The sequence below is a fragment of the Rhipicephalus sanguineus genome, chromosome 10, assembly GCF_013339695.2.
Source record: "Rhipicephalus sanguineus isolate Rsan-2018 chromosome 10, BIME_Rsan_1.4, whole genome shotgun sequence".
In the NCBI taxonomy this organism is placed as follows: domain Eukaryota; kingdom Metazoa; phylum Arthropoda; class Arachnida; order Ixodida; family Ixodidae; genus Rhipicephalus; species Rhipicephalus sanguineus.
In genome coordinates, this window is record NC_051185.1 from 66,411,539 (window position 1) to 66,424,305 (window position 12,767).

Consider the following 12,767-nt stretch of genomic DNA (forward strand, 5'->3'; position numbering starts at 1 on the left):
GCTGTTGGTGTCTCAAGGAAATCGTCGCCAACAGACGACGATGAGGAGGACGACGACAACGAGGACGATGATGGCGACGTCATCGCGCAGCACGTGCGGCAAGCGTGCGAATGCGAGGAGACGACGCGATCAGCGCGGAAGTGCGTCACACTTCTGTGTGCTGACGTGATCGAGCGCTGCAGCCGCTAGGTGGTGATAGTTGCACCCGGAGGCCTGTCGTTTTTGAAACCGAAACTGACACTGGTCGGTAATGAGGAGCCTGTAATTAATTATCTGTCGCGCGCTGCAGCAAACGATGTGCCGTGTTACGACTAACAGGCCCCCAGCAACACATTGCAGCAAAAAAAAAAACGTGAGGCCAAAATTTTTGTGTCAGTACCCCTTTAAGCTTTCTTCAACTTGGCATTGAAATTGAACGCTTTGCAGCGGCTGAAACTTAGGTAGAAGACCCATGCAGCACCGACCCATGCAGCACGTGACGTCACACACGCCATGGCAAAATGGCGGTCGCCAACGGTGGGCGGGGCTTATAGCCGGCGACTTCTAGGGCCTATTTGGCACTGAAATATTACTTTACAGTTAATTTTTCATATATGTTTAGGCACAAAAGACCTTCTACTTTTATTTTTCTTTGCAAACCGCAAACTGTTGGGTGGCCGTGTCATGGCCCCTTTAACTTTGCCTAGGTTAACAATGTGTTGTCTTGCATAGCTTTAGGCCTAAGAAGTCATGCATCACGTCACGAGCTATCTTTCGTAAAAATCAAAACGGATTCTATTGGATCTTGATTGCCGGTCTGCCCATGATCATCACGTGAATAAATATGAGTTGCAGCTCTAGAAGGGATGTCACGGTACGGCCTCTAGGACAACAACGGGGGGTGTTGTGGGGGTGTGCACCTGTCCTTGTCCGCGTAGTCGGAGCCGGCGGGGGGCCTCCCGGCGAGGGGCTGGAGGTGGTCCCTGGTCGGAGGAGGGGGACTGTGCAGGGACGCAGGGGGGTACGGGGGGAACCCTTCCGGCCCGCCCCTCGAGAAGTCCACGGGCTCCGTCTGCTCCTCGGGCGGAGGACCAGCGCCGCGATACAGACCGCCGGCCTGATGGTGCGGCTGGGGGCCACCCAGCGCCGGGGACAGACTGCGCCGTCCAACGCGACCGTTGCGCCAAACACATCACGCTGCCCACCAACCGACAACACATGCGGTCTGTTTGTCGTGGAGCCTCGGCTCTCGCTAAGTGCAAACGTTATACCGATCTGAGTAACTGGATCGCACTCTAAAAACAGTTGTATTCTTTGGAATGTCTTTCAGTCACACAACAATACATAACTTGCAACTACGTCACACCGCGGAACTCTGGGATACGATTTCGCGGCATGCGCCGCCATTACCGAGCACATGGCAGCAGACGTCACCGACTCAAGCTGTGCGGCTCTCGCATTTCCCGTCAACGCTGCACATCTCAACGGCAATTTGTGCGATATTTAGCTGCTGCACGAGAAGTGCAAATCAATAATAAAAAAAGACTAGACGCGGGGACGCACTGTTTGCTAAACGTGATCACAAACCCGCGAGACCGCACGGAAGAGCTGTCCAAGAAGCGGGGTACGGCTTATGCGCGCGTAAACATTAAGTACCTCAGACGTTGCACAACGTTTGTGTGTGCGGGTGTCACTTCATAGCAGGCAAGTTATGCTTCCGAAACTCCTCACCTTTTCGCCGAGTGTATCACCACGGAGTTATGCGCAAGGTCAATTTTTGTCGAAACGTGAAGCACCGAATTGAACACAGTGATTGCGCCTTGGTTTTGGGAGGCACTCTTAGCTCTTCGGTGAAACGAACTCCGACTGGGCGTCAAACATGTTATTGGGCCATGGTTTTATGCAGCAATCAGCGACGAAATCTGTGCATTTTGAGCGCCGCAAAATGCAGGCGGCGAAAAGCGCCACTGTAGATGACTCGTGCGAAGTTGTTTCAACCATTACGTGCGACAACACTGACGACACTACAGGCTGCATAATGTCCTGAACGATTCTCGTTCGTCATAAGCGCAAGGCAAACGATCAAAACACGCGCACTGCGCCGAACGATCCGCGCACGAACGTAAACACAGCGCGGTCACTGAGACGTATGTGCTCGGTGATGGCGGACGGAAGACAGGAACTGACGTTACTTGCAAGTTATATATAGTCGTTACTAGGCTTGCTTGCGTCCCCTTTGTTGATAACTATAGGTAGGCGATATTTTCCTATCATGCTATGCCATGTTGAGAGCGCATGACGCTCGTTACCTAGAAGTAACTGGACATGGGGAAAGCATTTCTCCATGCGCCAGGCGCGCAGCATTAAATGGAAGAAATGCACACAAGCCAGATGACGATTATCATTGTGTGATAGGAAGACGTCCCAAAAGGTTAAACTCTTTTTAGAGTGTACCACTCGTTTGAGCATTGCAACGAGTTGCCTAGTTGCAGAAGTACTCGTGACTGGAGGGGCAAGGGTCCGCACAGTAATTCAAGTCGACCGTTATCTCGTCGCTGCACCGTAATCTGGAAGGTATGCATTGCCGGTCGCCAATAACCGTGGCCTGCGCGATTAGCTCCGGAGCCGATCGCAGAGGCCACGCGCTAACTCTTTTGGTTCCGATGGGCGCCACCATCACACGAGCAAAAAAAAAAATTGTGGCATTGAATGTACAATCAGATACTTTTCATCAACTGGCTTCTTCTCGTAACGGTGTCAATAGACACGAATCTTGTCGCACTCAGCAACAACAATGTTGGGAAGATAGTCCCTATTCGAACACCGAGTTAGGATTGCTGCAGCGGCACAGGCGTTGTTCATTGCCTTCTGAACGATAAACGAACACTCGAGGATTGCCTTCTTCAGATATTATGCATAAGGTCTTCGAAAGTCCTAACGCCACTCAGAAGGTCGCAGGCTCCTCAAATCTAAAGCGTATACTGAAGGAATAGTCGCTGAAATAGACTCTAAAGTACACGAGGACATAAGCTGCCCTTTGGCGTCCATGCGAATTAGCTTTGTCAAGAAGAACACTGAAAGAAGGCCCGAACAAAATAAGTTTGCTGTTTTTTTTGTTTCATGGTTGTTTTCTGTTGATACAGGATCACTTTTACCATTGTTATCCAGACAATATAAATGCGTGTCCATGATTCAAGGAGACGATAGTCTGAAGACAGCGTAGGTGTTGGTCTACGTTCAGTGTTGCTCCTGCACTGTTTTTCTGCCACGTGGTCATGGAACCATCGAACGTGCCATCGTGGTTTGTATACCACGCGTTCGCTTCCATCGATGCCTACCTGTGCCTAGGGACGAGAGGCAGGTCGAGGGCCGGATGTATGTGTCTCACCCCGGACGGGGGAGCGGGCGGAAGGTCCCCGAGGGCCTCTTGCCTCTTGGACAGGTTCACCGCCGCTGTCCCCATGCCAACCACGCCGGGAGGCTGCTCCTTGTTGATTAGACAGAGAGGAAGGCGTACCACACAGTCAGCTGAGACATTCACGTGCATCACATGCCCGGCCGCATAGTTCAGGAGCTCACTCACTCCACATTGTCGAGCTCACTCACTCACTTGCTAGTTACTAACACACTTAACCTCTGATTCTTTGTTCCACGCGTTCAATCACTCGCACATAGATACATTCGCATGCTCATTCACATTTCTACTTTCACTCGACTTACTCGAGTGAAATTAAGTGATTCGGTCATTATAAATTGGCACACTGTCACTCACTCACTCACTCACTCTCACTCACTCACTCACTCACTCACTCACTCACTCACTCACTCACTCACTCACTCACTCACTCACTCACTCACTCACTCACTCACTCACTCACTCACTCACTCACTCACTCACTCACTCACTCACTCACTCACTCACTCACTCACTCACTCACTCACTCACTCACTCACTCACTCACTCACTCACTCACTCACCAGCGGAGGCGATGGTGAGAGGCGCTGCTTGACCGTGACAGTCATCTGGTCCTTGGGCTTGGGCGCGATGGGCCGGTTCGGGACCGGACTCATCTGCTGCTGCGGCTGTTGGGGTGGCGGGTGTGGTGGTGGCGGCTGCTGATGATGAGGAGGCTGTTGATGCGGTGGCGGCGGTTGATGGTGTTGTTGTTGTTGCTGTTGTTGTTGCTGCTGCTGCTGCTGCTGGAAGAAGTGGTGCGCGTACTCCGGAGGCGGCGGCTTGCTGTACTTCTCCAGTTCCTTGGCCAGGTTCGTGCGCGGCGTCGTGGTGGGCACGTAACCCGGGTACTTGTAATCGTGCAGCTCCAGCTGTTTCACGTAGCACATGGGCCGGAGAACGCGGTCCGACGGGGCTGCGAGGTTGGGAGGGGTTGGCCCCACGGACTCGCTCACAATCGACACATCTACGTGCTATCGCGAGCAATGTGAGCGTGGCAAATAGACAAGTACACTGCCACTCTCTGCGTGGTTTTCCCACGTTATCATCGCGAGCGGCCTGTGACACGATATCGGTTGCCGTTTCGTATAAACACTATATAGCGAGGCGGTGGGAGCGTCAACAGTTAGCGGAACCCCGGCACCTTTTCCACTTTGTTTCCGACAGCGGCCTCCGCGAATTTGTGACAAGGCTTTTCACAAATAAATTTGCTCGAACTAAGTAGACGGACGCGGGAACCATGACCTGTGATCTCGCGATGCCCAATCCACAAACACCAGTGGCGCCTCGGCATTCAAAATCTAGCGCATCTACGGCAGCTGCGGTCTCTTGATTGAGACTGCCATGGCTCTGTCGCGAAGCAATAGTTCCTTCAAGCGAGAAAAAAAAGAAGACCCAGTTTACCGGGACTAGAGGTGGTGGGCGGGTGTTTGGTGACATTCTTCTGTTCCTTCTGAGCCAGCTTCTCCATGGCGGCAATGGGGCACCCGGACAGGCTGACCACAGCGAGGAACGACGGATGCAAGAACAGAGACGAGAACACTTCCGTTAGTTATCTATATTTTGTCTATATATTTACAGACACTGCAGGCCCTCCTGGGGCCCATGCAGGAGTGAATACAAACGATACAAACAGACAATAAAGGTAGATGCACTAATAGCTTGGCATAATTGTAAAAGTAAAATGAATAATAAGTGCTACATAAATGGAAAAACTTAGCAATGTGTGTACACATATTTTTGTTATACAAGATAATTGGACTCAAATCAAGGCATATTTCAACATCACCTACTTATACCAAGAACTAATATTTCCAATATGTTCAGTAAATGAAGTGAACGAGACAGAGTTCGCTGCTTCTTCAGACGACGCATTCCAATGAAAAATTGCGCGAGGAAAGAGATGTTATGGACATCAAGGTGGCTAGCTGGTTGCCTAAAAGCTTTATTGTGATGCGTTCTGGCTGAAAGGTTGAAAGGATGTTGAAGGTAACGCTCACGTAATATTTTGAAGTCCCCATGATAGAGTTGTTAAATTAATTTTAATCTAGATACTATCCTGCGCTGCTCAAGATTTTGTAGGTTTGGCTTATCACGTAAACTCGTTACGCTAAAATAAGAAAAATTCCACCATGGTTCATTGTTTGGAGCTCAAATCACAAAGAAAAGATGGTGGAGGAGGAAGCGAAGCGAGTGCGAAATGACGCGTTTCTAGCTACGGCGTCTTGCGTAAATAAACCGCGATAGACGCGCTGTAGTGGTCGACTTCGGTCTAATTTTGACCACCTGGGGTACATTAACGCACACCTAAGTTGAAGTAAACGGGCATAGGCTTGTTCAGGGTCCTCCATTAGGGGGAGGGGGAGCAAATTTCACCGCAGCGCCTACCCTCCCCCCTTTTGCTCGATTCCGAAAGAAGATAAGCTTTGCAATGCATTCAAAAATGAAAACGAAGCAATGACGGACTTCTCACAACGGCCTGCCTTTGGTCCCTGGATTTGCGGGGTCAAAGTTGCTCAGTAAACAGTTCTTGAAACAAAACATCAAGGGTCCTCGGTCATCGCTATCGTCAAAAAAAAAAAAGAAAGGTTGTGTGGTCATAACCAAGCAGTTTAAACAATTACGGGACAGTTCCGACTGAGGAAACGTATCAGGAGGAGTTGGCGCCGCCCTTATAGACGATTAGGGGACGCGTTAGCCACGCCATCATCAAGCGTGCCCAATTTAATTTGCGTAATCACTGCGCTGTGTAACCACGATCTGCAGAGATGTGTCTGATGCATATCACATGGTGCTTTATAAGGGCATATAAACTCTATAGTAAGCTCTCCGGCCACGACAGCGACGTGGTCGTTGCACAGCGTTGAAATAGACACGCCTCGCGACGACGGAGATGCGTCGCCCATACGCTTCATGTGGTTGTGACTTCTGGATCAGTAGTTAAGTGAAACTGCGCAGTGTAACCACGACGGTAAATGTGTCAGATGCATTCCACATGGTGGTTTATAAGGGCATATAAACTCTACACCAAGCTCTCCAGCCACGACAGCGACGTGGTCGTTGCACAGCGTTGAAATAGACGCTCCTCGACGCCGGAGATGCGTCGTACATACGCTCCATGTGGTTGCGACTTCTGGATCAGTAGTTAAGTAAAACTGCGCAGTGTAACCACGACGGAAATGTGTCAGATGCGTTCCACATGGTGGTTTATAAGGGCATATAAACTCTATAGTAAGCTCTCCGGCTGCGACAGCGACGTGGTCATGGCGTGGCGTTGAAATAGACGCGCGTCGACGCCGGAGATGCGTCGCGCATACGCTCCATGTGGTTGCGACTTCGGGATCAATGGTTAAGTAGAGTTAACTGTAACGTGCAACGTTCTAGTGCCGTACAAGATGGGTCACTCACCTTCTGTGTGAGTTTCTGTTGCTATTCACATGTCCTCTTCCATTACAGCCAGGAGTGGGGCACCTGACGCAAAACAAAGTGACACGTGTCACATATTGCACGTGCAAAGACAGTGCGCGCCGTCATCGTAACATTGAGCAAAGTAAGTATTTTCGCACTGTTCTTTAACGAAAGGGGCACAATTATACCGTAAGTAGCGCCAAACGCCTCGTAACCTTATATTTTTGGTTATGCTTCAGCGAGTTAGAATGAATAATATCGGTGTTGTCAGATCTTACAAGAGTCATATATAGCACGCAACTTCAGCTCCAAGGGGTCAAGTTACGCATGCATTAACGTGACACCTAGCGCCAGAGTTACATTCAGTGGGCGCTTTCAATTTCACCCCGACTGATGTCACTTTTAGACACAATGAAAAAAGATTAAATCATCGTAACAGCAGCGTATAACAGAAGATTTTATTTTAGGCGGACATTACAAGAATTTATTTTAAACGAGGCCAGTTACGTGTGAAAACATGAAAATTTTCTACCGTTACAAAGGTTCCCGCGGATTCCAGGGGCGTTTATTACATGCTATAGCAGCAACATGTCATTTTTTGTACAACTACATGCTACACAGCAAGCAAAATAACGTTAGGTCAGAAAATACGATAGCCGTGTTGCAAAACGCTGATAAGCTTAGCCAGGTGAGGATATCAAGCGCCTAGTCGGTCAAAGCCAGAGGCAGGGGAGTTGAGAGGTATAAATGTTTTTTGGTTTCAAGGATGAAATATTCAGTTTTTCAAAATATGGCGACTGCTATGCTAGGATCGCTTATTATTCATAATTAATGCACTGAACAAACTTTCACCGGCTTCAAGTTGTAATCAATTGCAGAAGGGTATCTTGAAGGGCCAGTTGGTACAGCTTCCTAATGAATATTTGGAAGTAAAAGATTTTGAAGACTTATGTACAGACGCATCCTGCTGGAAACATATGTAGTAGAATATTGACTGGAGTAAGGCGTAAAGCACAGTTAGTCATTCATAGTCGCCAACGTATTTTTCATTCTCGTCATTGTAATGTAATCATACTTAAACAAAAAAAAAAAAGGAGACGAGGAGTGCGGCTTATGTAACTCGGGGTTTCGGCTGGCCTACGCAATATGGCAGGGTGTTGTACTTAACCGTATTTTTTTTTTTTTCATTAGTGAGGTATTACTGCGAGCAAGCTTGCTGGGGAAATACAGAATTAATGAATAAATATAAACGCGAGGCATTCAAGGTCATCGTTACGACAACACAAAACCCAACAGACTTAAAACACACAGCAAAACACTCCACACACAGAAACAGCAGTGCAGAAATGATAAACGTAAAAAAAAAACACAGCAAACTAATGTGCAAAAAGGAGAACACAAAAGCATGCACTAGAACCTCCGTGCTACCGACAACGAACCACACTACAGTTGCAGCAAAAACAAAGTGGGCCAACTAAGGAAAAAAAAAAAAACCAACGCCAGTATGCGTAGAGCATACACCCAACGATGGCTTACTTGAGTATTGTTTCGTGCTGTGCCAAAACTGTAAGAGAGATTAGAACGGAGAGAAAGAAGACGTTTGATATCCGTTCAATGTCGATACAGTAATCAAGTTTTAATGAACCACTAAACACAGCACTAAATATGCAATTAAAAAAAGTAAAGCTCTTGAGAGAAGTAGACTTTAAATATCAACGACACTTAATTGAGCTACCTTATCTGCTATAAAGAATGCGTTGAGGTAACATTGTTAAAAATACTTAAAATTTGATAAATAGCTTAGCTCGTATACCTAAAGTATTGTAGGAATACGTGTATATCTACCACAGCGTTGAACGTTCCCTTCTTGTGTCACCTTCAGTTATCGATTACGTAACACATCCAGATCACGTCACAGTACATTTCAATGTCAGTTATGTACATTAAAATGATTACACTTACCCCAGTTTTAACTAAAGATCACGTTGAGCTGATTTAAATACAAGATAACTGCGAACATTACGTTGCCCTGCTGCTAGATTATGCATCGATAGAGTCTATACGTTGTTGTACAGCGCACAATTCAAGTATCAAGGTGTTCAATTGGTAAAGAGCAACTTACTTTCGGGTGTAATCTTGTCCTTTCTTGGGCACCCAGACAGGCTGAAAAAATATTGAGAAATAGCTTCATGCCCATGTCGCTTACGTACTCCTGTATTGGGAACCAGATAGTGTGATAACAATGTGGACATGGGCGAAAGTTTGAATTGACCTCGAGGAGTACCACTTACAATCGTTATCAGGTACACTAGCGGCCCTATCGGAGATGATGAGATAATGTTGTACTTCACGAATCTTCAGCGTGATGTACGTAAAATTCCGGACGCTGCAAAATTTCGCGATAACGTCAGAATTTTTTTTTTGTTGCGGCAGTATTATGGGTCAATCACAGAGGAACCTGTAGCAGCCCTGTAGGCCAATGAGAGCTGATAAGATCGAGAATTCGACATTATTTCGAAACATGATCATGGCCAGAATAGCAAACCTCGGCTACAATGCCACAGGGATAACGGAAAGCCGGAACGCGACTCAGATATTTAGCACAGGAAGAGTTTGTATGGAACATTACGAGGTCATCTGTCGCTATTGTGCAGCGTGAAATTACGATGCGAGCACGAAAACGTATCTTTGTTCGAAGCTTTCAGCGCGGAAACGCAATTGAAATGCCAGCGCAAAGTGTACTCTCCACAGTTGGTGGTGTAAATTTCACGAACGTTATTTTGTGCGGGCAATCTTATGCCCTGCAGTAAACACAATTTCATATGGAGAGCACATTTCACGTTACATCCTGCCTTTTCCTCGTCAAGTTACTGTTATTATGCAAACAGCCAATCGGAGACACTTACCTTCTATGGTGCGAGTATAAACCTGTCACGTGACCCGTGCCATTGCAACCCGGAGTAGGGCATTTGCTGTCTGCAGGCAGAAAAGAAAGAAGAATGCGAAAGTAAAGATGACTTGTACATCTAGCCAGTAATAGATAGCTCGTATGTTAACTAATTGTGGGAACATTCCAATAGATGGCTTGCACTGACGTCACTGAAACCGCCATATTGGAGTACCATCATTGTGGGACGCGGAGTTTGTGAAGTTACGTTGATGTTATCATTACATCGCGAGTAGGCTATTTCGTTGTTCATGCAAAGAGGCCGAAAATGTTCTAGCGGCGTCGTTATCACATCGAAGCAGGTTAACCTCCATATGATTATGCAGCCTCGACATCATTAAAGCCGCCATGTTGAAGCACCAGTACTTTAAAAACCTGCATCCATGACGTCACGTGCAAGCTTTTAATAGGCTCTACACCACATATGAAAAATGTGAAGAGGTAACAGGAATTGTATGCAGTAACTCTTGCAAAGGTTAATTCTGCGAACTCCACATCGTTGACTTTCGTGGAAACCAATGGCGACTTATAAAAAAAAAAAATACCTGATTTGCATGACACGCAGCCATGACCAGGGTTAGGGGACATCTGCACGTAGCGCCATCTCTCGTCGGTGACCGCGGTGGCCTGCCGTAATTGAATGGGAAACAGGCGAGAAAAATCGTATCTGAAGAAAAAAGATTGTTATCAAAAACGACTCCCGGTTCTATACAGCAGAGACTTATTTGAACATTCTGTTAAAATTACAGCGCAAACCGCGTGGCTTCCCCGAGTGTTCAATAATTCACACTGGTGCGCCACGTGTTTCTAATGGGCGGTGTTCGATTGTCCTGGGAGGCCGCACGCTCTGTGGCGCGATACTGCCATTTTACCAAAATGTTCCAGTAGGTCTCTGCTGTATAGAGCCCGGAGTCGTTTTTGATAACTGGCTTTTTTCAAGAGATATGATTTTTTCGCCTATTTCCCATTCAGTTATGGCAGGATGCCGTTCCCTCCGCCGAGAGATGACGCCACGTACAGATGTCCCGAAATCCTGGGAATCCCGAATGTTCGTGGAAGTAAACAGAACACATGGCAACTGACAAAGAAAGACCGCTGCATGTGTGGCTGCACATATATAACCACAAATCAATGCCTCTCACGATGGTATTAGCCGGAAACCTACACAGTGCCACTTCTCCAATGTATTCCTATCAGAACTACCTCCAACGTATCTCCGAAGTTTCTCTATCTATCCCACGTATCTCCAACGTAACTCTGTCTGAAAATGACGTCACTTAGAGGTGGGCGAAGCGCTCCCACTAAAACACAGCGCCGTGTATGTAACAGTCCGCGCCAGAGTTCCAGCGTCGACACGTCAGCACAACGTCACAGATCACAAAGCGTATCTCCTCGTACTAAGGGCATTCTGGCGAGGCTAAAAATTTCTGGGAACATGCCAGGCTGAGCCTTTTGGTTCACTTCAAATGCAACAAAACGCTTCCTTACCGACATGCAAATAAGCCTGTGGAACATCTGTCCATGTTAATTACGTCATGGCGGACCGGTAAATAAATATTATATTGTATATACCTCGGGGTAGCGCCTTCATTCGTATTTCGTTTTGCCTTATTCAAGCTGCCCCGAGCTCCCCTAACGGCAAGAACGGGAGCTTTGCTCTGACATAAGCCTACTTTTACTAACACAACCTAACTTAACCCTCTTATAATTCGCGCCCCCAGAAGAGGGCGCGCTAAATTTACCTAAATGTAGCTCTATATAGGCCACGTACAGAAACTCTACACACTTACCCGTCGTGACATGACGTTGCAGGAAGCACCTTCGCACTTCAAACGTTCTCAGAGCTTACCGGGCTGCACCCAAGATATCTATATAGCCGCTAAGGCAACGCCTTATTTTCGCCGCGGATATCGCTTCTCTTGTGACTTGCGCTGCGCGTAAAAGGCTGCCGTGGATCGGACGTTTACGACGCCGAGTTTCTTGACTGTAGGCTCACAAAGTAATTGCCAACAGGTGGTAGATCTAATGACGTGTATTTATGAGCCTCCCGCACGTGATAACTTTTGTTTACCATCCTTCATATTTTTTAGAAAAGCGCCTCTCTCTCTCTCTCTCTCTCACTCTCTCTCTCTCTCTCTCTCTCTCTATATATATATATATATATATATATATATATATATATGTATATATATATATATATATATATATATATATATATATATATATATATATATATATATATATATATATATATATATATATATATATATATATATATATATATATATATAGGCAACCGACGTAGTTTTATTCACAGCAGTCGTCGGTCGTCAGAAGTCTCTTTGTGCGACCGCAGACTCAGTTGCGTGGAGCAGAAAGAACGTATGAAATTTCGAAAAAAAGTGGATTGGGAGTCGCATTTTCTTGGAGCAAATATTTTGTTCATTCGTTTTATCGTTGGCCTATTTTACCTCGAATCAGAGTCGCACGTTTTACGTTCGGACAGCTGTCGGATGCTTGCATGCAGTTCACGAGGCCTGCCGCTTCAATAAGCCATTGTCTTTTTTGATATCGCAAAAGGAAGTGCGCGAGATGTCCTCGATTTTCGAATATCTGGGTCAACGCTGCACGCAATTAGCTGAATGCGGTGGAGCGGACGTACTAAGACCGAGTGTACGCGCAAGTAGAGTGCGAGGCTTCACGCAGCCGATAGAGTGCAGCGAGTTGGTACGGAGAGAAGTGGCGACAGCTCTCCGGAAGCCAACAGAACTGAAATTACCGATTCGTCGACCCCCTGAAAAACTATTTCGTTCCTTGTCAAATCGCTGTCAAATACACATGAACTAAGCATTGTCTTATGAGTATTTGACCGCATGTGGTGTTACAAAGCAGATACGAAGGTCCTGGGCCAGCTGTCTCCAAACGAGTTTTCCTGCTTCTTGGACACCCCCCCCCCTCATTTCGGAGGACGGATTTACC

At 46.9% G+C, this 12,767-nt stretch overlaps 1 protein-coding gene across 11 annotated transcripts in view; it reads right to left on the bottom strand.

Moving 5' to 3' along the window:
* Window positions 1-12,767, bottom strand: part of LOC119372049 (trithorax group protein osa) — a 303,909-nt gene that overhangs the window by 25,076 nt on the left and 266,066 nt on the right. For 5 of the 11 annotated variants that reach the window (XM_049419720.1, XM_049419723.1, XM_049419725.1 and 2 more), the window contains exons 14-21: window positions 9,748-9,817; window positions 8,964-9,004; window positions 8,378-8,405; window positions 6,842-6,904; window positions 4,838-4,929; window positions 3,958-4,349; window positions 3,318-3,466; window positions 900-1,136 (exon numbers count right to left, since the gene is read on the bottom strand). In XM_049419720.1, the coding sequence (XP_049275677.1) occupies window positions 900-1,136; window positions 3,318-3,466; window positions 3,958-4,349; window positions 4,838-4,929; window positions 6,842-6,904; window positions 8,378-8,405; window positions 8,964-9,004; window positions 9,748-9,817 (1,072 nt within the window). The remainder of the gene's footprint in view (window positions 1-899; window positions 1,137-3,317; window positions 3,467-3,957; window positions 4,350-4,837; window positions 4,930-6,841; window positions 6,905-8,377; window positions 8,406-8,963; window positions 9,005-9,747; window positions 9,818-12,767) is intronic. The other 6 variants (XM_049419729.1, XM_049419726.1, XM_049419721.1 and 3 more) reach the window with 5 other exon arrangements.